Source organism: Felis catus, chromosome F1, assembly GCF_018350175.1.
Source record: "Felis catus isolate Fca126 chromosome F1, F.catus_Fca126_mat1.0, whole genome shotgun sequence".
Taxonomy (NCBI): domain Eukaryota; kingdom Metazoa; phylum Chordata; class Mammalia; order Carnivora; family Felidae; genus Felis; species Felis catus.
The window spans coordinates 39,623,993-39,645,670 of NC_058384.1; the positions used below are offsets into that span (position 1 = coordinate 39,623,993).

The 21,678-nt window shown below is 57.3% G+C and overlaps 1 protein-coding gene across 7 annotated transcripts in view; it reads right to left on the reverse strand.

Annotated features, from left to right (window-relative positions):
• Positions 1-448: 448 nt before the first annotated feature.
• The window catches only part of KIF21B (kinesin family member 21B), a 49,949-nt gene continuing 28,719 nt past the window's right edge, over positions 449-21,678 (reverse strand). For 2 of the 7 annotated variants that reach the window (XR_006591475.1, XR_006591479.1), the window contains 21 exons: positions 21,524-21,631; positions 20,990-21,058; positions 20,357-20,589; positions 19,840-19,987; positions 19,400-19,594; positions 19,200-19,301; positions 17,796-17,961; positions 17,534-17,585; positions 17,291-17,348; positions 16,320-16,525; positions 16,167-16,241; positions 14,288-14,401; positions 12,517-12,555; positions 10,412-10,548; positions 9,295-9,475; positions 7,955-8,119; positions 7,502-7,619; positions 6,484-6,654; positions 5,745-5,944; positions 5,041-5,224; positions 449-4,605 (listed from right to left, as the gene is read on the reverse strand). Coding sequence is in view for 2 of the 7 variants with exons in the window: in XM_045048480.1 (XP_044904415.1) it covers positions 4,551-4,605; positions 5,745-5,944; positions 6,484-6,654; positions 7,502-7,619; positions 7,955-8,119; positions 9,295-9,475; positions 10,412-10,548; positions 12,517-12,555; positions 14,288-14,401; positions 16,167-16,241; positions 16,320-16,525; positions 17,291-17,348; positions 17,534-17,585; positions 17,796-17,961; positions 19,200-19,301; positions 19,400-19,594; positions 19,840-19,987; positions 20,357-20,589; positions 20,990-21,058; positions 21,524-21,631 (2,592 nt within the window). In the remaining 5 variants the exon portion in view is untranslated. The remainder of the gene's footprint in view (positions 4,606-5,040; positions 5,225-5,744; positions 5,945-6,483; positions 6,655-7,501; positions 7,620-7,954; positions 8,120-9,294; positions 9,476-10,411; positions 10,549-12,516; positions 12,556-14,287; positions 14,402-16,166; positions 16,242-16,319; positions 16,526-17,290; positions 17,349-17,533; positions 17,586-17,795; positions 17,962-19,199; positions 19,302-19,399; positions 19,595-19,839; positions 19,988-20,356; positions 20,590-20,989; positions 21,059-21,523; positions 21,632-21,678) is intronic. The other 5 variants (XR_006591477.1, XR_006591476.1, XM_045048480.1 and 2 more) reach the window with 5 other exon arrangements.

The window sequence follows — 21,678 nt, forward strand, 5'->3', positions numbered from 1 at the left end:
GAAAGGCACTCGAGGCGTGCGTGAAAGGAAAACGGGTGCTGTGGTCGGGAAGGTCTGGGTTCCAATCCTGGCGCTGTCTTTCCTAGCTCAGATCCTGGACAAGTCACTTCCTCTCGGAGACTTTCCCATTTCGGAAAATGAGAACACTACCTGTCACCCGGGGGAGCGAAGATCTAAGGAAAAACGCCCGAAATAGTGCCTGGAGTACAGCGGGTGCTCATTAAATGCTGGTGCCCCCTTTGCAGCTAATGTACCCATCCCAGGAGACAACATACGGAGTCTGCAGGCAACGCAACACTCTCAACACCGTTTTTTAATTAAGCCCCACACTCACAGCCCAGGAATTCTCACCCAGAGGCCTGCCCCACCTGCCTAGCACCGACCTCCCACCCCAGAGAAGGGCCGCCAGCTAAAAGCGGGCAGTCCTCGGGGGCCACATCACGACAGATGATGGTCATTTGGGTTTTATTGAGGACAACTTCTTTGAACACACACATCCAGTCTGGGAACAGAAATGTACAGCATGAGGCTTAAATAACTTTCATACACTATGTACAGTCGTCGGCAGAGGTACAAAACATATATACATCTTGTGCTAGCCACATAGCGAGGAGGGCCGGAGCCAAATGAAACCCTGCAGCCTGGGCAGGGGGTGATCACTAGAAAAGAGCTGGTGGGCAGGGCAGGGCCCTGATTCACTTCAGGGGTCTTCTCTGACCCTTGGCTCTTCTTGGGAGTCGTTCCCACTTCCCTGCAAAGCTCTCGGGACAAGGGTTCAAAAAATTGGACTGGGGTACGGTAAGGGTTGGGAGCTCATCTGAGTGCCGGGGATGGGTAGGGGGTGGGGGATAGAACAAAGATGCTACAGAAAACAGAACTTTCCTTGTAGACTCTGTCCTCGCACATAAGAGGGCAGTGAGGGATCTGGGAGCCAGGAGAGGAAGGCCAGGCCCAGGGAGGCCTGTGGGGCCGGCGGCCAAGCCCTGGCTCCTGAGGCCGGGCCAGGAGGCTGTGCTAAGCTAAGAGAGCAGTAAGCAGTTTCCTGTTTGGGATGGCAAGCGGACAGATGCCACAGATTTGGGCCACTTGGCGGGAAGAGACTCACCGCTCTTGCAGGGCAGGCCCTGTCCAGACAAACACGATGGTGAACACATCAGGCACAGGCAGGCGCTGAAGAGGCCAGGGGCTGTGCCTGCACCCAGCCCAGGCTGCGTCCGAGGATGCCCCCAAGAGTCGGCATTGTCCGCGTGATGGAAGAGAGCAGGGCGTTTCTGACTTCACAGCAGCGGCCTGCCTGCGTCTCCACCACACTGGGTGGCGTGAGAAAGTCCCAGCAACAGTCTTCCCTACGGTGGTTTTGTGCTTTAAAGCTGCCCTCTGCCCAAGCGACACCGCCCCAGGCGGGCAGCAGGGCCAGACAACCAAGGGTTGTCCTCGGTTGATGCTGTCGTGATGGTGGGTGGGCACGGAGACCACTCCCAGATCCACACGTGTCCCCTCCCAAGGGGCTGAAGGTGGCGCCGTGACCACGTCAAAGGCGTGGGTGCGCCTTTCCTCTTCCTTGGCAATCTCCAAGGGCAGCTGCAGGGGCTCCCCTGGGGAATTCCGGCTGCCGTGGACGAATCGGCCACTCAGACGAAAGCAAACACCGAACTGGTTAATACTGAGAGCAGAGCCCGGCGCAGGACTGTGCGGAGAAGGCCCACAGGCGGTCAGCTTCAAAAGCATTCGAGGGGGCTCGGCCTACGTGACAGGCACTGTGGCTCTGGGCTCCTTAGGCTCAATAGGGCTGGCACCCAGTCCGGGCTCAGACGTTTAAAGATCTGGGGCGTGGGGTCGAGTGAGGGAGCTACGCATTCTGATGTGGCTGGGCTGGCGTTGGCCCAGACTCAGGGCTGCAGATGGGCAAAGAAAAGTAAGAAGCAGTATGATGAGCCCAGAGTCAGGCCAAGCCATGGGCCGAGGCCTGGTCTGAGTGAGGGCAGGCCCCTCCAGACACACACATACCCAGTCTACCTTTGGACAGAACCAAGCTGGGGTGAGCCTCCCGGACTCGGGTCTGCCCAGGCCACCTGCCACAAGCCTTGCTATTGTGCTCAAATCACAACCGTTTTGTGCTTCCAACCTTTAGGATGTTGGGGGCCTGCCCCCTAACTATGTACCTTGGACATCCCTGAAGGAGTAGGCAGAGACTCCAATGCTCTTGGAGCACGGCTTTTGGAAGGGCTCAGGGCTCCCGGGGGACTTCAAGTTTCGAATCAGTGATACTCGCTAGGACAGCAGAGCCAGCCCGCCATGAGGTAGCTGAGCCATCAGAAACAGCAGGAAACGGGCAACGACGCTGAGCACCTCTCGCAGGCCGTAAGGTCGTATCTGGCGCAAGAACAGGCCTTGCAGGTACAGTACAGTCGCCCCAGGCTGGGGCCTCCCTGGCCCATGGGGACAGTGCAGTCTTTTGTGTTTCTACAGTTTGTAAACAGTCATGCAGACAGATTCTTTCTTACAGGTTGCAAGGTTGAAGCTTTCGGATCGGGTGGAGAGAGGGTTGGGGAGGGGGAGAGGTGCTTACTTCCAAGTGGCTGAGGGAGCTGCCGGGCACCCCTGTGACGACTGGAGGAGGAGGGATTTCCGGCCATTGAAGACAGACTGTCCCCGGCTCCTCCGGGAGGCCAGTGCTCAAGGGTATGTGCTTCAGCTGACCCAGACTCCACCAGCGTGTCCAGCAGGGGCCACTAACAGCAGGACAGCCTTCTTAGTCCTGGGGGCAGCTCTGAACAGGGCAGAGGCTGGGCTGGGGACTCAGGCCCCGCAGGTGTTTTTCCCTCTCACAGCTAAGACCGCCTCCTCTGCCCAGTGCGCCGGCACACTCCCGTGCCGGGGACCACACAGAGAGGGCTCCGATCCCCTGGGCAAATAGGGAGAGGCACAGAGGACAAACACAGAGCTACCTCTGGAAAGTCTAAAAGTCACTGCATATCTCAGAACAGAGTGGGGGCTCCTGGCCCCCTCACTGAGGACAGGAAGCACAAGACCAGTTAAGCATTGGAAAAACACTGTGGACGGGTTGGGGCCCAGGAATGGAGGGATGTCCTGCGACTCCTTCCAAGGCCCAGTCCTGTAAATTCAGAACTGCCCCAACAGGGGGCGCGGGAACACGGATTTAACCACATCCTTGGAGCCTTGACTCCACAGCCCCAAGGCAAAAAGAAGCTAGGAATTCCCCTCTTCCTGCTAATCTAAAGGGGAGGACCTCTTGCCCCATGCCAGCTTTAAGGCTTGAAAGTGTCTCTCTTGAATAGCCAGAGAGAAAGAGGCTGGAAGGACTCCCTGCCCAGTCGGGGTGAAAATACAGGTGAGCTGGGGAAGGGGCTGGGCCATCCTCACCATCCAAGCCACTTCCTGGTAGACACAATCCTCTGAGCTGCTTCCTACGTGGCCCACACGGGACATTGGGAACGGGGGACCCCTGGCCCTGGGCTGTGGGGCGGAGCTCCCCCGCCTTTGGGGGGCAGCGGGCATGAGACCCCGCGAGTGAAAAGACACATGTGGTGCCGCGGGCATGGCTGGTGTAAGGCTGCCCAGCATGGGTGCCAGGCCCCGGGGTGGAGGAAGGCACTGAAGCATCAGGCGGCCTAGAGGTCAGGGGTGCACTAGAATGGTCCCTGGGGGCAATGTTGGGGACAGGCCCGAGCTGCAAAGCAAACAGAGGAGGTGGTCCTGGAGGGGCTGGTAGGGCGGATTCCCTTTGGGAGTCCCGACCCCCAAGAGCAGAGGGAAAGAACATGTGGGGAGAAACTTCAAGTCAGTTTCCAGGAGGCAACAGCAAAAAATAAAAATAAAAATAAAATAAATTAAATAGCTGAAGTATTTCTGACTATCTCCCCAAAGGAATTTTTTCTAGCAGCTCTAACCTTGGCCCCGTCGGAAAGGGACCCCAAGGAATCGCTGGGGTCATCTGGGAATGGCTGTTGGTGGCCAAGGGGCTAAGGGTCAGCCGCAGGGCCCAGCTGCCTCCACCTGGTTTCCATGGTTACCTGAGGACTATCATTTTGGGCTCAGAGGCAGGTGCGGTGGCTCCAGAGGCTGCATTAGGGGAGGTAGGGGGAGGCCTGTTCATCGGAGGGGGCGCAGCAGGGGCTGGAGACGCTTCACCTCCCCTACGGGGCCCCACCACTGGGCCAGAGGCTTGAGGAAGGGCATGGCCAGCTCAGCAGGAGAAAATGTGGCCAGAGGGAGGGCAAGGGGAGCCTGAGGGGCTGCAGGGAGAGAAATGAGAGGGAAAATGCCCTTTGGCTTCACAGCTTAAATTCCCCCCCAACCTCCCTCTCTCCCCAAGAGGCAGGGGCTAGGGGAATAGTATCCCATAGGAAGGTCAAGGGAGGGGAAGGATAACAGGAGAGGGGCAACACCCGATGCCCACACCCTCTGTCCCTAGGGCAGTCGGCCCCGTCAGGCCACAGCTTCCCTTCTGTGCTGTCCAGGCTGCCGGGGGCCGAGGGTCTGGGGGCCATCCTCTGAAAGACAGCCAGGGTGAGGACTGTTGTGTGCTCCTAGGGTGGGCCACCGGGTAACCGCCGAACACTCCAGAACTTCACCGTCAGGTCACTGGGGTGGAGGACAGAGAGGGACTGGTCAGCGATCGAAGGGGGCCTGGCTGGCTACCCCCAAAGCAAAGGATGAGCCAGATTCCCCAAACTCCCCAAATGTGGCTGGGGCCAAAGGGCAAGCATTGCTTAGGATGAGGGCGGACTGCAGGGGTGGAGGGGTGGCTGCTGGGCAGAGGGAGAGGGCCTGTGCTCTCAACGTCCCCAACAGAATTCTCATCATGGGTTTTCGTTGGTGTTGTGTTGTTTTGTTTTGTCCAGGCCTGGCTGCTCCCCCCTCTGCCTGCTGCCACCTGGCACCCCTCTCCTGGGGGTCTGTCCCACTGGTCATGCTCGGAAGAGGAGGGTGGGAGGAAGAGGGGCAGGCAGGGCATTCACTCCAGGCCAGGCAGGGCATGAAGGGAGAGTAGGGAGGAGGAGTAAAATAATCTCATACCGTTGAGAAGCAGCTCAGACCGAAGTGGAGAAAGAGAGGGAAAAGGAAAGAGGGGGGAATGAGAGAGGAGACGGGAGGGGAGTGTCAAGGCAGGGTGGTGGCTCGGCCCTTTATGGCCAGGACCCGGCGAGGAAGGCAGGGGGTGAGTCCGGGGACGTAATTCCACACCTTTACCCGGCAGTCACTGTTGGGGGAGAGAGGCAGAGAGGCAGAGAGGAGAGGCAAGAGGACATGGGGAGGGAAAGAGGGGAGAGAAGGGACATGGTCGGACGAGAAGGAAAAAGAAGAGACCCCTCTGAGGAGTTCCCCTGTGGGACAGAGGGCCTGGCCATCCCCTGGATGGGGACCAGAGGTGGGGCGGGAGAGAGGCGAGTCCAGGGGGTGGCAGGCCTGCTCTGTGGTCTGAGATTTGTGGATGGGGGAGGGGGGTGTAAAGACAGTAGGGTGGGGGCTGCTCTGTGAGGGGCAGGAAAGGCTTGCAGATAAGGGGTGAGTCCTGACCTGGGGCCCAGCACCTTCCTGCTCCCCTGCCCCCGCTGGGCACTCTTTGAAGGCCAGCACAGGCTAGCAGGTGCTGTGGGGTCTGCTCCACGAACCGAGCCTGTTAGGATAGCTGCAGGGGGGCCCGAGGCTCCCCAGCCTGCCCTGCCCACACCGGGGACCGGGGTGGGGAACAAAAGCAGACCTCTCTGCCCAGCACCCACCTGGAAGCAGTGAAGATGTGCTTGGCATTGGTGCAGATGGCGTTGATGGGGCTGTCGTGACCCCTGATCTCTCCGATGGGCGTGAAGTTATCCACGTTCCAGACCTTGATGACGCCCGCGCGGCAGGCGCTCAGCAGCATGGGGCGGCCCGGGACAAAGGCCAGGGCACACACCCAGTCCTTGTGTGCATTGGGGATTTGCTGCGGAAGGAACAGCGCCAGTGAGGGCTGGGGCCAGTGCTGAGTGGGCAGAAGCCAGCAGAGGACCCTGTGCCACGAAGGACAGCTACCAGGATCCCCTCTGCCTCTGAGGTCCCCAGGTAGGCATCACTGGTCCAGGAGGCAGGCCAGGCGGGCCCCTAGTAGGGATTGCAGGGGCCCAGAGATGGGTCCTTTGGTGCTCCCCCATCCCGGGACAAACCCAAAATCCTGCACTGGTGGAGAACTCTTCAGCCCTCCCAGGGTTAAATGCTCAGGAAAGGGAACATGGTGATTCAGCTTTAGAGTCAAACCTAGCGGCTGAGAGCAGCCCTCTTTCCTGAAAGCCGCTGCGTAATGGGGAAAATGGGGGGGGGGGGGCGGTGCTGCAGGGAGGCAGGGGAGTGGACACAAAGGGGAAGAGGGTGGACAACAGGAAAGCTGAGGAGGCTTTGGCCCAAGACCCTGGGTCCCCAAGGCCCTGCCTGGACTGGGGAACAGCCCCACCCTAGCGCCTCCCCCTTCCCTTCCACCCTCCATACCTGGATGAGCTCCTGCTGTTCCAGGTCCCATTTCTTGATGCCATTATCCCGGGAGCCACTGAAGAGGATGTCTCCCTGGATGGCAAGACACTCGATGCCATCATAGTGCGGGGGCTCAAAGTTGTGGGTGGGGCCAATGGTGCCGGTCACACACTCGCCCAACTCGAACATCTGTAGGAGGAGAGGCTGGTAGGGAGGGCCCGAGGGAGTAGAGACGGAGGGAGGAGGGCCAGGGCCAGGGCCACCCCCCTGCTATCACACAGCACTGTGGTCCCCAGGAGCCCACAGACCCAGTTTGCCCGGCCCAGGGCAGTAGCCACTGTCCTGGGGGAGAGAGGTGTCCCCAGCAGGAAAGGGGTCCCGGAGGAACACTGCTTCTTCCAAGGACAGAGGCCTCTGAAGGCTCGGGTCTTGACCCTTCCTAAGGGGACTGGGGCAAGGGGTAGGGGGAGACTGGCTGAAATTAACACAGCTCAACATGCAGCCGATCTGGAGAAAGGTGGGTTTGGGGTGTGAACCTCCTTTTAAATTCCTTTTATTTTGTAATAAATATTACGTGTACTTTAAATAGAAACATTCATCATAGCACCGACCACCCTCTGCTTCTCTACCGCTTTCCAGTTTCTGACTGTGTACATGTAGCTTTCAATGATGTAATCGGGGAGCAAACGGAATTAGTGTTGTTTTGTATCCTTTGTGTTTTGTTCTCATTTTATCATTTTAGTAGGTGCGCTGCAGCCCATTCAGCAGGTTTTCCCTAATTTATGTGACTGCTATTCGACCCTTGGACATTTAGTGGTTTTAAATTCTTCACCATTTACAAAATATCGCTGCCATCTACTTTCTGCACACACCTGCTTGCTTCTTTGGGGTGATTTCTTCAGCATAAATCCCCAGAAGTCTCATTATATTTCATGAATATTCCCAAGGCGACGAGGTGGGGGGAGCAGGCAGAAGAAACGCAGAGAATGCCCCCCACCCCCTGCCCCAGGCTGCAGAGGGAGGTCTTCTTAGGTACCTTAACGTAGTGGTCCTTGGAGCCCGTCACCACCAGGTCGTGCTGGCTGGCGGTCTGGGTGACCGTCAGGCACATCACAGGGCCAATGTGGCCAGTCAGCTTGCCAACGGGCTGGAACCTGCGGGTGGGGAGAGGCCCGCCGGTGGGGGGAGATAGATCAGAGGGAACCCTGGGTTGTGGTGGCCGGGTCCATCCTGGAATGAATAGATCTGGCCAGGGCACTCTCCCTCCCTCAAAACAAGATGAACAATCTAGACATAAGCTGTCCTGGGTCCCAGGGATCTTGGGGAACACGGGACCTGCATCTCAGAGCAGGGGCACAAGGCCGACAGCACGGGGAAGCAGAGGATCCCCGGGTCCTGCCAGCCCTGAAGTGTGGCACCCAGAGCCGCGATCAGTGTACCCACCTCCGCCACGCCAAGCCCCCTACTGCCCCCCACGCATCTCCCTGACCTGCTGAGCTCCCAGATGCGGACGGCATTGCCCGAGGCAGCATACAGCATGGTGCCTGAAGGGCTGAGGGCGATCTGGTTGATCTGATGCTCCCCCTGAGCGCTGGTGATAGCGCGGGTGGATGTGGCAGCACAGGCGTCGCCTGAGGTCACCTGGCCCGAGGACCTGCCACAAGCAAGGAAAGCAAGGTCAGAGATCAAAGCGGTCCATCCACACAGGCAGGAAACCGAGCAAACCTCACTCAGACCAGGCCTGATAACCCAGTTTTTCCAAGAAGTCTTCCCTGACCGATGGAGAGGAGCCAAGCTCCTCTTAGAAGTTTCTAGTCTGACGTGGGGGAGACCAATGGTGATAGTGCCACTCCTCACCCAGCATAAAAAGACTCAGGGGACTGGGTTTGAACCGGGGTCTGGTGGAAAACGCTTAATCTTTCTGAGTCTCAGTTTCCTCCTCTTTAAAAAGAGGTGATAATACGCATTCTATTTCCTGCGCTTCTTTGGTTTTTTAAAAAGACTACTCTTAGACAAATTACAGGATCACAGCAAAATTGAGGGGAAGCTTTCCCATATCCCCTGCCCCCACACATGCACAGCCCTCCCCCCCTTACCAACATCCCCACCAGAAGGGTGTGTTTGCTACAACCGACGGACCCAAATGGACACATCATAATCCCCCGCCGTCCACAGCTGACCTGAGGGCTCACTCATGGTGTGAGGTTTGGACAAATGTGTAATGACCCGTATCCCCCATTATAGTCTCACACAGCAGAGTTTCACTGCCCTAAAAATCCTCTGTGTTTACTCTTTTGAAAGGATCAAGTTAAATCACAGATGACAGCTTATAACGTAAACACAAGGGTGAGCAAGACTTCTGTTAGGAAACAATTTCACTTTGCTGGAGCCCTTGTCTCACTTCTGTCTCCCGCACGTCTGTCCACCTGAGACCGTCAGGGTCGGGGATCAGGACCAGCTCTGGCGGCTCATTTAGGCAGCTAGGTGGCCAACACGGCTTTGGAGTCTGCTGCCGTCTGCTGGGGCCACCCTGATTCCCGGCTCCCCTTTCAGACTCACAGGGGGCCGCCCAGCACACCCCAGGGCCAGGGCCCGGGAGGCTGAGATGAAGCGAGGGGGCCAAACAGTGCAAAGGCTCATTCAAGTTGCTGCCCTGGACGCTGTCCCCTAGCCCAGGGATCTCACTTTGTCCCCCAGATTCAGGTCAAATCCATGTGACTATAAGGTCCTCCGTGTCCAAGTAGCTGGACTCGGCTATACTGAGTAGGTCACCAGGGCTGAGTGCTGACACCCAGCCCACCACCACGAGCCAACTGGGGGAGTACCTACGTGAGGGTCCGAATGCACTTGGCGGAGTCCCGGATGTCCCACACCTTGATGTAGGAGGTAGACACGGAGAACACAAGCCCGGAATGGCTGCAGTACTTGATAGACACCACGTTGTTGGGGTGGCCCTTTAGCGCCGCGATCTCCTGGCCCGTGACCAAGTTCCACATCTTACAGCTGCGGTCTGGAAGGGACAGGGAGAGAGGCGGGGGGGAGGGCAGGTGTCCGTTAGCAGGGGCCGGTCACGCACACTCCCCCTGCACGGGGGTTGTGGAGGATGGGGGAGACGGTCCACAGACATCCAGAGGGAGGAGCCCTAGGTCTAAGGGAGGGAAAGATGGGCTCGTGCATGTTCACGAGGTGTGTGTGCGACCAGAAAAACCCCGGCGAGAAGTCCGTTAGAACTTTAGGCCAGGGTTTCTCAAGCAAACTCTATACAAAGACCAGAGTTCTGTGTGTGTGGCCAAGGTGCCCTGGGCTAAAATAAAATTCTTAAGCTTTTGGTGTCTATTCCTACAATGGCTAATAGCTGACACGATCAATGAACAAACGGCGAGCAAATCTTATGGAGAAAACTTGGAATCAACAGATCACACCTGGATTGACAACTCGGCCCCTTCTCGCCGTGCAAATATATGTATATGACTGTCTTTCTATTGACGGGTCTACTGCAGGACTGTTCTTTCTGCTGGTAAGACTTTTCTGATTTTGTTGCTGTGATTAAGTAACCGTGACTGTGTGAGGTCCCACTGCCGAGATCATAGGGATTTCTTAGATGAAAGTGCTGGGGTAGATGTCAGGGGGTAGTAGTGTTGGGGGACTGGGATGAGGAGACAGGGTGGGGCACCTGAGAAGCTTCCTGGAATTTCTGAGGAAGCTTCGGAAGGAAATGCTGGATGGAGCCACTAGGATGAGCTATGAGGGGAGACTTGGTCAGGGGCACCCAAGCCAGGGATCCTTGAGCCAAGGCAAGAGCCATGAGACAAGGTAGCGAGCAAGCCGACCCCACATCCTCAACTCCTGGGGGCTCTGGGTTTTCATCCTTACAGCCCAGTCTGGCAAAGGAAGCAGGGATGGGTGTGAGACCTAACCCTACCAGGCCAGTCTGGGTTCTACTCACCTTTGGATCCTGTGAACAGCAGCTCATCCGTGGCGTCCAGGCAGAGGATGGGCTTGGTGTGGCCCTCGGCCATGGAGACGCACTGCAGTGGGGCTGTCCTCGCACCCTTGGCTCCTCCAACGGGGGTGATGATGCCCCTTCCCAGGAGAGAGGGAGAAAGGGGGCACCTGTCAGCCGGGAAGACTGAGGCCGGGTTGAGTGAGGTACACAGATAACAGGGGGCAGAACGGAGAGAGGACTAAGGCCTAATGAAGGAGACCCCAGAGACTCCGGCCAAATGCCCTCAGTGCCTGAGAGCTGGGAATAGGCTGTGCAGGTGGGGAGGGCCTGTCTGCACAACAGCCTGTCAGTCACCATCTTGAGCACTTCTGGGAGCAAACCGTGTGCTAGGCACAGCAGGAAGGAGACGTGGGCCCTGCCCATAGGGAGTTGCCATCTGATGCCCACCCGACCAGATCCTGAGACGTAAATGCACGGACGCCCCGGCGAGGCAGGGCAGAGGCCCAAGGGCTGCACTGGCTCCTGCAGCAACTATGACTCCTCCCTGCTGCTGCAGTTAACCCAGGGTGAGGTGAGGGGTGCAGAGAGGGAGGATGCTCGGGCTGTCACCCCCCAAGCACCTCGGTGTCATCTGTCAGCGACTTCTGGGGCTGATAAATGCACACGTGTGTGCAAGTGTGCACACATACACTCCCGCCCACCCACGAGCCCCTTTTGGACCTGCACGGTCAGACCTGTGACTGTCATTTACAAAGGCCTAATTTAATCCCTTTAGGGGTCCTCAGCTCAGCTCTGGGTTAGGGATGTCGAGGCCCCCTGGGGAATGAGGCCACATACACCTGGAGAAGCACCTCCTCGTTTCCCACGAACATTCTGGGAGGGAGAATAAGGCTTGTCCTCAGTGAGCAAGAGGATTTTGCTATGCCGGCCTGCTGGAGGTTCTGGGGATGTTTTTTTTTTTTCTCAATGAGGGTCTTTTGGAATGAGACCCTGGCCAAGTTATGTGCAAGTCTAAAAATATGTTCTAGTTCTTTTCCAAAGAGAACAATGATCCTGACAGTGATGCCGTGGCCTGTGGGCTACTGAAGTGACCGGTGTTCTTCCCACAGTGCTGGTCAGAGCCCCCATGGACTCAGCCAGGCCCCCCTGCAAGGATGGCAATCAGACAGGGCCAGATGCCAGCTGGATGTCACACACACGAGCCCCCAAAGATACCGGCTTCGGACACTGGTTTGGGCCCAGCTGTGTGGCTGGGAAAAAAGCCCAAGACTGCTGTGGAAAGTATATCACAAGGATCACCCTCTTTAAGGTTACGAGAGAGGCTGGTAGTCTGGCTAGCTTCTCGCGGTGGTAAAGCCTCGCTCCCTGCAGGCAGGTTTGCAAAGACATCAGTAGCCCGGGCAGCAGGTGCAGTGAGCAGTGGGCACTGGGAGAGCTGGAGGGAGCTCTCCGCCCAGCAGGAGCTCAGGCCCACCAGGTCCTAGGACATGCTCCTCGTAGTAGGGTGCTACGCTGGGGTAGCTGGAGAAACTGGCCACTGGTCATCCCAAAGCTGGGAAAGGAGGTCTCCTAGCACCCGAGGTCCACGTCCCAGGAGATGTGGGCAGCAGGCACCGCCCCCCTTGCTGCTCTTCTCAGAGCCAAGGTCTGAAATGTGCACCTCACTGGCACAAGCTGAGCAAGTCACAAGGATGCTGGGGACGGCCACCAACCCCTGCCCAGCTGGGCCCTACAGGCCCCCAGGCTTTCCGCAGCCTTGCCCCCTCACCCTAGCCCCTCAGCAGAGCTCGGTCCCAGCCCCAGACAACCCCGGGCTCCCATGCTCTCCCCCTCCCTGCCCAGGTGATAAGAAGAGAACGGTGCCTGTGGCAAGCAACTGTGCACCCCTCCCCAAGCCCCCAGCTCCAGCCGGGCCTGGCCAGTCTGAGGCCACGCAGCAACCCTGAGAGGGAGGAACCATGGGGGAGGGAGAGGCAGGCCAGTGGGGAGGGCGGCATGCTGAGGACTCAGGTGTGCAGGCGGGAGGGGAGGTGGAGCAAGAGGCAGAGAGGGGACAGTAGAGAGTGAGAGCTGGGAAGCCAACACGGGAGACATTCTGTGTGTACCTCAGGACCTCCGACAAAGAGGAGTCGCTGTCATCAGACCTGGGGAGGGCAGAAAATTAGCTGGATTAGGGGAGAGAGGAAAACACACGAAGGGATGGCAGAGGCAGCAGCAGCGTGGAAGGTCAGAGGGCAGGTTATTCTCTTCAAGGGCAGCGGGGAGAGGCAGAGGGCAAGGGCGCTAAGGGAAGCAGGAGAGGAGGTGGGGAGGGGCCGGCCGCCAGGGGTCCCTCAGCTAACAGAGTAGGAGTGAGGAGAGGGCCACGCTCCAGGGCGACGTTCAGCTCGTGGGTCATTTGCCGGTTCCAAGCCCCTGGCTGCCCCATCGTACAAGCTGGGAACACCCTGCCCTGCCCCAGCAACGTTCCTACATGCCTGAGGCCAAAAGCCATGCCTGATCCTATCTACCCCCGCCCACCCCCCACCCCCCCCCCCCCCCCCCCGCCCCCGGGAGCTGGCTTCTTCCAGCGATTCCTCAGGGACTTATTTACAAAGCCCACTGTCCCCAGCAAGCCCGCTGGGATGGGCCTAGGAGCTGAGTCTATACCATGCCTGGGCCCCAAGATCTGGTCCACTGGACAGGGCCAAGGTCTGCAAGACAACCAGGCTGGAATGGCCAGAGTCCCACCTCCATGCTTCTGGAAAAGGGACCTGCTGACTGTAAAGGTATGGTGGGGGTGGGGGCACCCTGGTGGGCCTGGTCCAGGCTCCGTTTGCTCCTTCCAAAACGGAAACTGAGCCAAGGTGGGTTTGGGGAGGGAGCAGTATTTTGACCTGGCAAGAGACAGTTCTGTGGAGAAGGGCTGATGTCAGGTACCAGGTGCAAGAGCTAGCACTTTCTAGCCTGGGCTGCCCTGAACAACAGCGCTGCCGCCTTCCTCCCTGCCAGGGTAGAGATGCTTTTAGGGAGCCAACAGAAGAGCCCTCTCAGAGGCTGCAGAGAGTTGCAGAGGGCTGGGGCAAGGTCCAGAGTGTAGGGAGCACAGAGAGGAGCACGGGGAGGACAGGGTCCCCCCTCTCCCAAGGCAGAGTCCCACTGGGAGGAACGTATGCTGGAGCACGTCAGAGGCCCCAGGTTCTGGGCCCAAGTCTGCCACCTTCTAGGTAAATGTCCGTGGGCCTCTTTAAACCTCATTTCCTCTTCTGTAAAAGAGGGAAGAGAGTTCTCATGGTTGATTACAGTTCACGTGAATCACATATATGAAAGCAGGGTGCACAGCGAAGGCACCTTCTGAACGCACAGGATTGCTGTTAATACCCACTCGACTATCCGTAGTCACAGCAGCCCAGTGGGAGCTGAACACATCAGTCGGGCTGATCCTGCCATGTGAAGGCAATTAGGGAGTCCCTTTCTGCTGGGACAGTGCACAAGGGCCACTGGGACCTCGCCTGAGCATGTGTGGCAGGGAGGCAGTGGCTGAAGGGAAGAATCCAAGAGTCAAAGAATCAACAGAGGATTCAAGGCACAGTTCTGGTGAGGCCCTATGGGGGGGGGGGGGCTGACCTGTGTGAACATCCCCACCTGACTGCCCCTGTCCCTGTGTCTTCCTTCTTGCCCTCTCCTGAGGTCCCAGCATGCTGGGGGGGGGGGGGGGGGAGGAAGGGTCCACAGTTAGAATAGAAAGAACAGAGACACCAGCAGAAGAGCTTCAGAGCCTCGTCTCTCAGAGGGGCTGGAGCAGCGTGGTCAGGGTCTGCCGGCTGCCCCAACCCTGCCTGCGTCAAGGATCAGCCCACCTCTGCAGCGCCCTCCCTGGCCCGCCCTGGCTCTTACTTGTCCAGTGCTGACCCTTGGCTCTGATTACTGGTGAGACGAGAGAAGACGTTACGGTCGTTGCGGGGCCGAGTAGGAGGGGACGAAGGGGGCGTGAATCCCACATCTGTGGACCTGGCGAGTGGGGACACAGCAGCATCTGTCAGTGACCACACCCCCAGCCCACAGCCTCACACGCGCACTGTTTCCCGCACCACCTTCTGTCTTGGTTCTAAGGCCTGCAGGGCGGGGCCTGCTGTGCGATGATCCCGGCTCCGGGTTAAGCTCCTGGATGCCGTTCTCAAACAGTCCATCCTCATTATTCATGGCTTCTGTATCTGGGAGTTTACTTGCACATTAAAACGGATTTGTGATCCCAAATTAACTCTCACGGTGCTTTGGGGTCATTCGCAGACATGGAGCAGAGCAGCCAAAAATTCAAGTCCCCAGATGCACACCTTCTCAGCAGAGGTCAAATGAGGCGTCCCTCTGCCTTCTTGCTCTCCTATCGTAAACAAGTGGCCTTCTTGTGGTCTATTTAGGGCCATGTTTTTTGCATTTTTGTGCTTTTCGTTGGTGATTTCACTGCTTAAAATACCCCCAAAGCATAGTCCTGAAGGGCTGTCTGGCACATGTCTAAGCACACGAAGGCTGAAATGTGTCTTATGGAGAAAATACATGTGTTAGAAAAGCTTCATTCAGGTGTGAGTTACAGTGCTGTTGGCTGCAAGTTCAATGTTAATGAATTGACAATATATATCAAATGGGATGTCTTTAAACAGAAACACACATAAAACAAGGTTCTATATCGACTGGCTGACAAAAATGTCATGACCGGAAGCTCTCCGGAACCTACCCCTGAATTTCCCCACAAGCAGTGGTTCAGTATTAGTTCAGTGAACTAATTCCATGTTCACAGTGACTAGATAGAACGTTAAGTACCATGACTACTGAGGATTGACTGTATCGTCAGGGAAGGGTCCAAGACTTCACTGTACCACCCCATTGCAATAGCCCAACATTTCCTCTCCTTGGAAAGCTGTCATCGGGTTTGACCTACACCCTCCCTTCCTTTGAAGGGTCTTCATGAGTTCAGCCTAAAGCCCTCAGACCGCAGCTCAAGTGTGTTCTCTCAGTTCCCGGGTGAAGTGATGATGGTCTGTGAGGCTCCTAGTATACAGATATCCATGCAACTCCTCCCCACTGAAGGCCCCCACCACAAGCCACTGGTATGGGCATCTACCCCGGCTTTGGACTGGAGGGAGGGCTGGGAGCTTGAGCAAATCCTCCCGCTTCCCATCAGGTCGCATGGTGGCAAGAGGTCATCTTGAGCCCCTGCTCTTCTAGTACAAAGCTGTATGACTTGGAGAAAGCATCAAAGCTCTCTGAAAACTAAGTGCATGCCAGATGACCCCAGGAGGCATCTGGTGACCAGCAGAAGTTCTGTGGGTCATAGTGCTATGAATGGCTAACCAATTAGAGACTTGGCCACCATTCTGCAATCATCTCCTGGTTTTTCTTTAAACTTCTACGCTCCTCACATGACAAGACTTTAGAAAGGGCTGAGACCTCCCAAGTACCCGTGGTTATGAAAAGGAGCTGAAGCATATCAGTACAATGACTAGTTGAAGCCACGACAAAGCCACCAATGTTGAGCTCATATCAGCCAACGGTTTTGGGCAGCAGGCTTAGCCATCCAGTTCAAGGTGCTTATGGAGATGATATTTCCTGAGCCCATGCCTGACAGGATGGGGAAGGGGCCACTGGGGGAAGCTGAATGACTTAGTCAGACCAGCCCAGATTAAAGTATGCCTGATTATCTACAGAGTAGAACATCACAGCGATTCATGCATCCAAGGACGGCAGTGACTCTGGTGCAGGTTCCGGAACATGCTCTCACCTAATGGGCTGCCCTCGGTCATACGACTTCCTTCGGGTCAGCGGTGATGTCTCCGTGGCTCGAGACTGCCGGGGGCTAGAACAGAAGAGTCCAGTGAGGCCCAGACCTAACTCCCTGCCCACCCTGACCCACATGGCTGGCCCTCCTCCTTACAAAGTACTGCCTCTGGTGGGCAGGCTGATGGTGCGTGAGACCTTGTCCCGGTAGTAGGGGTCTCGTACGGAGAAGCCCACTCCATCCTCTTTGATCTCGACAAGGGAGGCCAGGGACTTGGTGATGTTCTTGGTGGAGATATCCAGTGGGGGACCCAGGCACTCGGCCGACACAGCCTTCATTTGGGCAGACAGCTTGGGCTCACCCTGGGAACAGAAGGACTGGGGTAAACCAACTTGCCCAAACATAACAGGAGAGCTGGGAGATTTCTAATGAAGGAATAGTGCCACTTGGCCGATGGTGAAACCACTAATGGAAGATCCAGGTGAACACCACCCAGAGACCATCTCTCAAGACTTGTAGAGAATCCAAAGCAACTGAAAGGGTTTTACTGCCCTTATTTGGACTCTGCACACACAGAATGCCCAGACTGACCTCTTTCCTGGTCACCAGCTAATCAGTTTATCCAAAAACTATGCACAACTCACTGTTCCCAGTCTGCAGTCCCTACCCTTCTCTCTTTAATAAATTCTTTTTCTTGGTTCAGATTAATAACTGACCCCTCACTGGTAGGTGAACTCCTCCATTGTTGACTCCCATACTATTGAATCAATAATCTGCATGCAGAATAGCTAGAGGTCTCAAGTTAGTCTTTGACTCAGAGCATGAGGCAGAGTCTGGTGGGGAACGGGGCAATTTTTGAAAGCAGGGCCTCTGGCTCTGGTGACATCATTAGGCTGTGACTCCAGCCATTTCTCCCACCTTCCACCTATCTCAAAAAGGGTTGGGTTGTAACCGGGGTTACCTATCTGAGCACCTCCCAATTCCAACCCAGGGCATCTCCATCCCAGCTGGAGGCAATATTGTTGGGTCAGGGCTGGGGGGTGGGGGCAGAGCTACAGAAAGATGGGAGACCAGGCTATAGGGAGACTGGCCCTGCTGCAGCCTGTCTGCCTTCCTATGGGGCTCACCTTGAACTTGAAATCATCATGGCTGGTGGAACCCTTCATGGTGAATGACTGGGAGAAGCTAAGGAAGAAGCAGAGGGAGTTCAGGATACTGAGAGCCTATCCTCTGGCTCTCTGAGCCTTAGACTCATGGATTCCAAAGAGCCCCCAAATCTAGGCTTAGCCCTGGGACCCTATGGCAACCCCCACCCCCAGCCCCAGGTTCATGCTATGAGCTGTCCTCTCAGTCATGACTTGGAAACTCACCTCCCCTCAGAGAACTCTGAGATCTCCTCATCTGTGCTGGCATAACCATTCTCTGTGGAAGGGAGGAGGGATGAGTAATGAGAGGCTCCAACAGAGTGAGGGGAGAAGGGATGGCTTCCCTCCCACACCTCACCCACTGGGATCAGACTGGGACTTTTGGGGGAGTTCTGGGGAGGTGAAGGTCCCCCCACCCCAGGGGTTGGAGCTAGGGAGCACTAGAAGAATCTAGGAGCTTCGAGGCCTCTTCCCACACCCACCATACCCTGCTGCACGTTGTAGATGAGGGCCTGCAGTTCAGGGTGTGTCTCAGCCTTCTCTCGCAGGGCATCCAGGAGCAAGTGGTTCTGGGAGGAACCCGCTATGTCTGTCTGCCTCAGCCGTCCCTCTAGCAGCCGGATCTGGGCCTCCTTCTGTGCCACTTGTAGCCCCTGTGGGCAAGGAACCAGGCCAGGGGTTACCATTCCCAGCCTGGCTTTGTGGGCACCTTTATCACCACCCTCAGACAACCTGCTCCCAAGGCACCTTGGAGGGTGGCCCTCCCAGATATCATCCATGTACCTGCTGTCCCAGACCTGGGCTAACTCCCAGACATCACCCTTGTACCTGCCCCAGACCAGAGATGCAACCCCACCCTTCTAACTTTCCCTGTGTACACATGTCAGGAGAGGTCGCCTTAGATACGTTCCCCTGTTATGGGCTGAGTTGTGCTCCCACCCTCCCAAATTCACATGCTGACAGTCCAACCCCCAGGACTTCAGAATGTGACTGTATTTGGAGATAGGGTCTCTAAATAGGTAGTTAGGTTAAAATGGGGTTCTTAGGGTGGGCCCTAATCCAGTATCACTGGAGGCCTTCTAATAAGAAGACATTAAGACACAGGCACACACAGAGGGAAAACTGCACGAGGCGAGAAGGCACTCGCTTACAAACCAAAGAGAAAGGCCTCAGAAGCAACCAATCCTGCCGACATCTTAATCTTGGACTTTTAGCCTCCAGAACTGAGAAAATCAATCTGTGTTGTTTAGGCCACCCAGTCTGCGGCCCTTTGTCATGGCAGCACTAGGAGACTAACACAGTCCCCTAAAACACAGAGTAGAGCTAAGAGCTTAGTGCGAGCAGAGCGGGTCTCCCCACCACCTTGCCAGACACTCTACATGGTGTCTGTCCCCAAAGACCACAGGCCCCAGGGGGAAGGAGGCCCATCCCCTGGCCAGCTGTCAGGGAGAGAGGACAGGAGCACAGGACAGGTTGATCTGATGTCCGAGTGTAAATCTTCCTGAGTGGAATGTGGTCTATCTGTTTCCCGCTGCCCCTGTCCTGACATACAGATACATGCTTCTCCCAGCAGACTCGAGCCCTGCTGTGGATGGGCCTGGACCAGACACGTAGGGTCACTTCTAATGGAGGCCCTGCTATGTGCCAGGCATCATGCCAAGCCCTTTGCATGCATCATCTTGTTAAAGCCACGCAGCAAGCTAAGAGCTTGCTATTGTCATCACCCCAGCTTTACAGCTTCGGAATCAGAGGCTCGGGGGTGAGGCGGCTTGCCCTAGCCTGTAAGTGACGCAGCTCAGGAGCCAGGCCTGTGTGCTTCACCATAAGGGTAGATCACGGAGGCGCCTGTGACTGCTGGGCCCCTCACCCGGGAGGTGAGCTGCTGGCCCACCTTGTCAATGGACGCCTTGAGGAAATTGTCCAGCAAGAGACGGGCTTCGGCCAGGGAGCAGGAACTGATGACCACCGATGTGTCCGTGGAGTCCAGCTCCTCCTACGATGGGGAGGTAGAGACCCCTTGTCACTGAGACTGTCCCCCACCCCCCTCATCCCTTCTGCCTCCGCCCAGGCCAGGCCAGGCCCTGTGGGCACCTTGGTCTCCTCCAGCTGCACGATGGTGGCCTGGCAGTCGGTGATGCTGTCGTTGATGTAGTCAATGTTGGCTGCCAGCACCTCGATCTCCTCCGCCAGCTCCTGCAGCCCCTTCTCCTCCTCCGGGCTCTCAGCCTGCAGCCGCTCCCGCTTCCTCCGCAGCGCCTCCTGCAGGAGGAACAGCTCCTCCCTTTTCTGCAGGGAGGGTGATGGAGGACAAGCCTCAGGTTGCTGCCCAGCCCTGCCCACAGCTCCCCCCAGGTGGGGTCCCTGGGTCCCCCTGCACCTCCGGATTCCAGAGCAGGCACAAGGAGCGAGCGGAATGGGGATGAGAAGGCCTGATGAGCTGGAGGAGTCAGAAGTGGCAGAGGACAGGCGGAGGAGTGCAGACGGGAAGGAAGGGGAGACGGGAGCCCCAGGCTCCTTGTGGTCAGGCCCACCTTGATGAGCCGCTCCATGTCAGCCTCCAGGTTGACAATGGTCATCCTCTGCATGACGATGTCAATGATCCTCCGCTCCAGGGACTGCCACTTGAGCCTGGCAGCCTTACTGAAGCTCTGGCTGGCCCCCTTCTTCTGGAACTTCTTTCTGGGAGACAGAGGCAAAGGGAATTGGTTGGGAACACTCCCTTTCTACATTTCCCTCCCCCGCCCCCAGGTTCTCTATAGTATTTTGTAATTAAACAATGTTAATAATATGTTCTTTTGGGGGCAAATGCATGTTTTTTATCATTTTATTTCATCATGAAAAGTGTACTCTTTAATCCCCATCCCCCCACCACCTGGAAGGGAGCACTCTCAGCCTCTGTAGCTCCGTGGTCCCCCTCAGCCCTGAGCCGACGGCCACGGGGACCCGTCACAGGACCACACTTCCCCTGAGCTTGCCTCTCTCTGCTCCTGCCCCCATATTTCTGCCCGCTCTGCCCACGGAAGCCAGGGTACTGTCCGCCCGGCTCACCTGGCGGGGCGGGTGCCGTTGACGGCAGGCGCGGGGTGGTCCCCCAAGAAGTGATTGATTTTGCGGTTCCACTGGCGCACGATGCTGGAGACAGAGCGGGCCCCTGATTCGGCCTCAGACGAGGTGGTACTGGCTGACACCTCAGCCCCCGAGTCCAGCATGGGTGGCTTCGGTCCTGCACGCCCCGCCACCCTCTCAGACATGGGCTTGGCCAGGCGCCTCAGTGCAGAAACCTGTGGCCAAGAAAAGAGGAACCCAGTGAGCAGGGCACCCGGGGACCTGTGAAAAGGCCCAAACTGGGGGGGAGGGGCCGGAAGGGGAGACTACAGGAGCTGCTCCATCCAGGGTGAGCTTGGGACTGAGAAAGAGCCAAGGGCTCTCGGTTTGATATGAAATGAATACAAGAGACTTCCACCTTCTGAATTAAGGTCTCAGGCCTTTGGGACCAGAGCCTGCAGCCTGTCTTCAGGCCTCGGGCCTCTTGTTGAGCAAGGCCCTACAGCAGGCCTCGCGCAGGCTCTGCTCCATCGTGTTTGCTGAGAGAAAAGGGAGAGCCAGGGCCACAGCCAGCGGGCACTTGTTCCCTCCCGGCTCTGGAGGAACTCAGGAGAAGGGGAACTGTGTCTCGCTCACCTCCTGGGTTTTCCTCCTCAGGACCATTTCCTGCTGCCGCTTCTGGGACTCCAGAGCTCGGATCTGAAACTGTGGGTGAGAGAAGGGGGTTGGGGTCCACACTTCGGCCCCGCAGCCTGGTCTGCCCACCTCTGTAGGTGACGGCCTGGCTTTCGGGCTGATTCCTGTGTAGCCAAAACTTATTGATAAAAGGGGACGCGGAGTCTGGTTCCCCTTCCCGGAGGTCACAGCGCAGACCCTTCTCTCTGTGCAGGAAATTCCCTGAGCCTCTTCTCCACCGCACAGCAAGGGATCCGGGACTAGGGGGCTCGGGGCTGGACGCTGCACAGTTCCGGCTCTGGATTGCTGGTGACCCCGGGCAGGGTCCTGCCATCTGGGGCTCGGGTCCCCCATGCCCTGCGCCCCCCACCCCCAGACACTAGAGGGGCTGGACCAGAAGCCTGCCGTGCCCTGGCCCTTCCATGCCCTGCTGTGGGAACCGAGGGGCAGCCAGGCACACAGGGAGGCTGGGGGTCCCCAAGGGCTGCCCCGCACCTCCTGTCGCCGCTGTTCCTTCTTGAGCTGAGCAATCTCCCGGTTCCTCTTAGTCTCCACCAGCCGCCGCCGCTGCTGCTCTTCACGCATCTGCTTCATCAGGGCCACCTGGGATGGGCAGGCATGGCAGGGGTGAGGGGGTCTGAGCCGTGGGG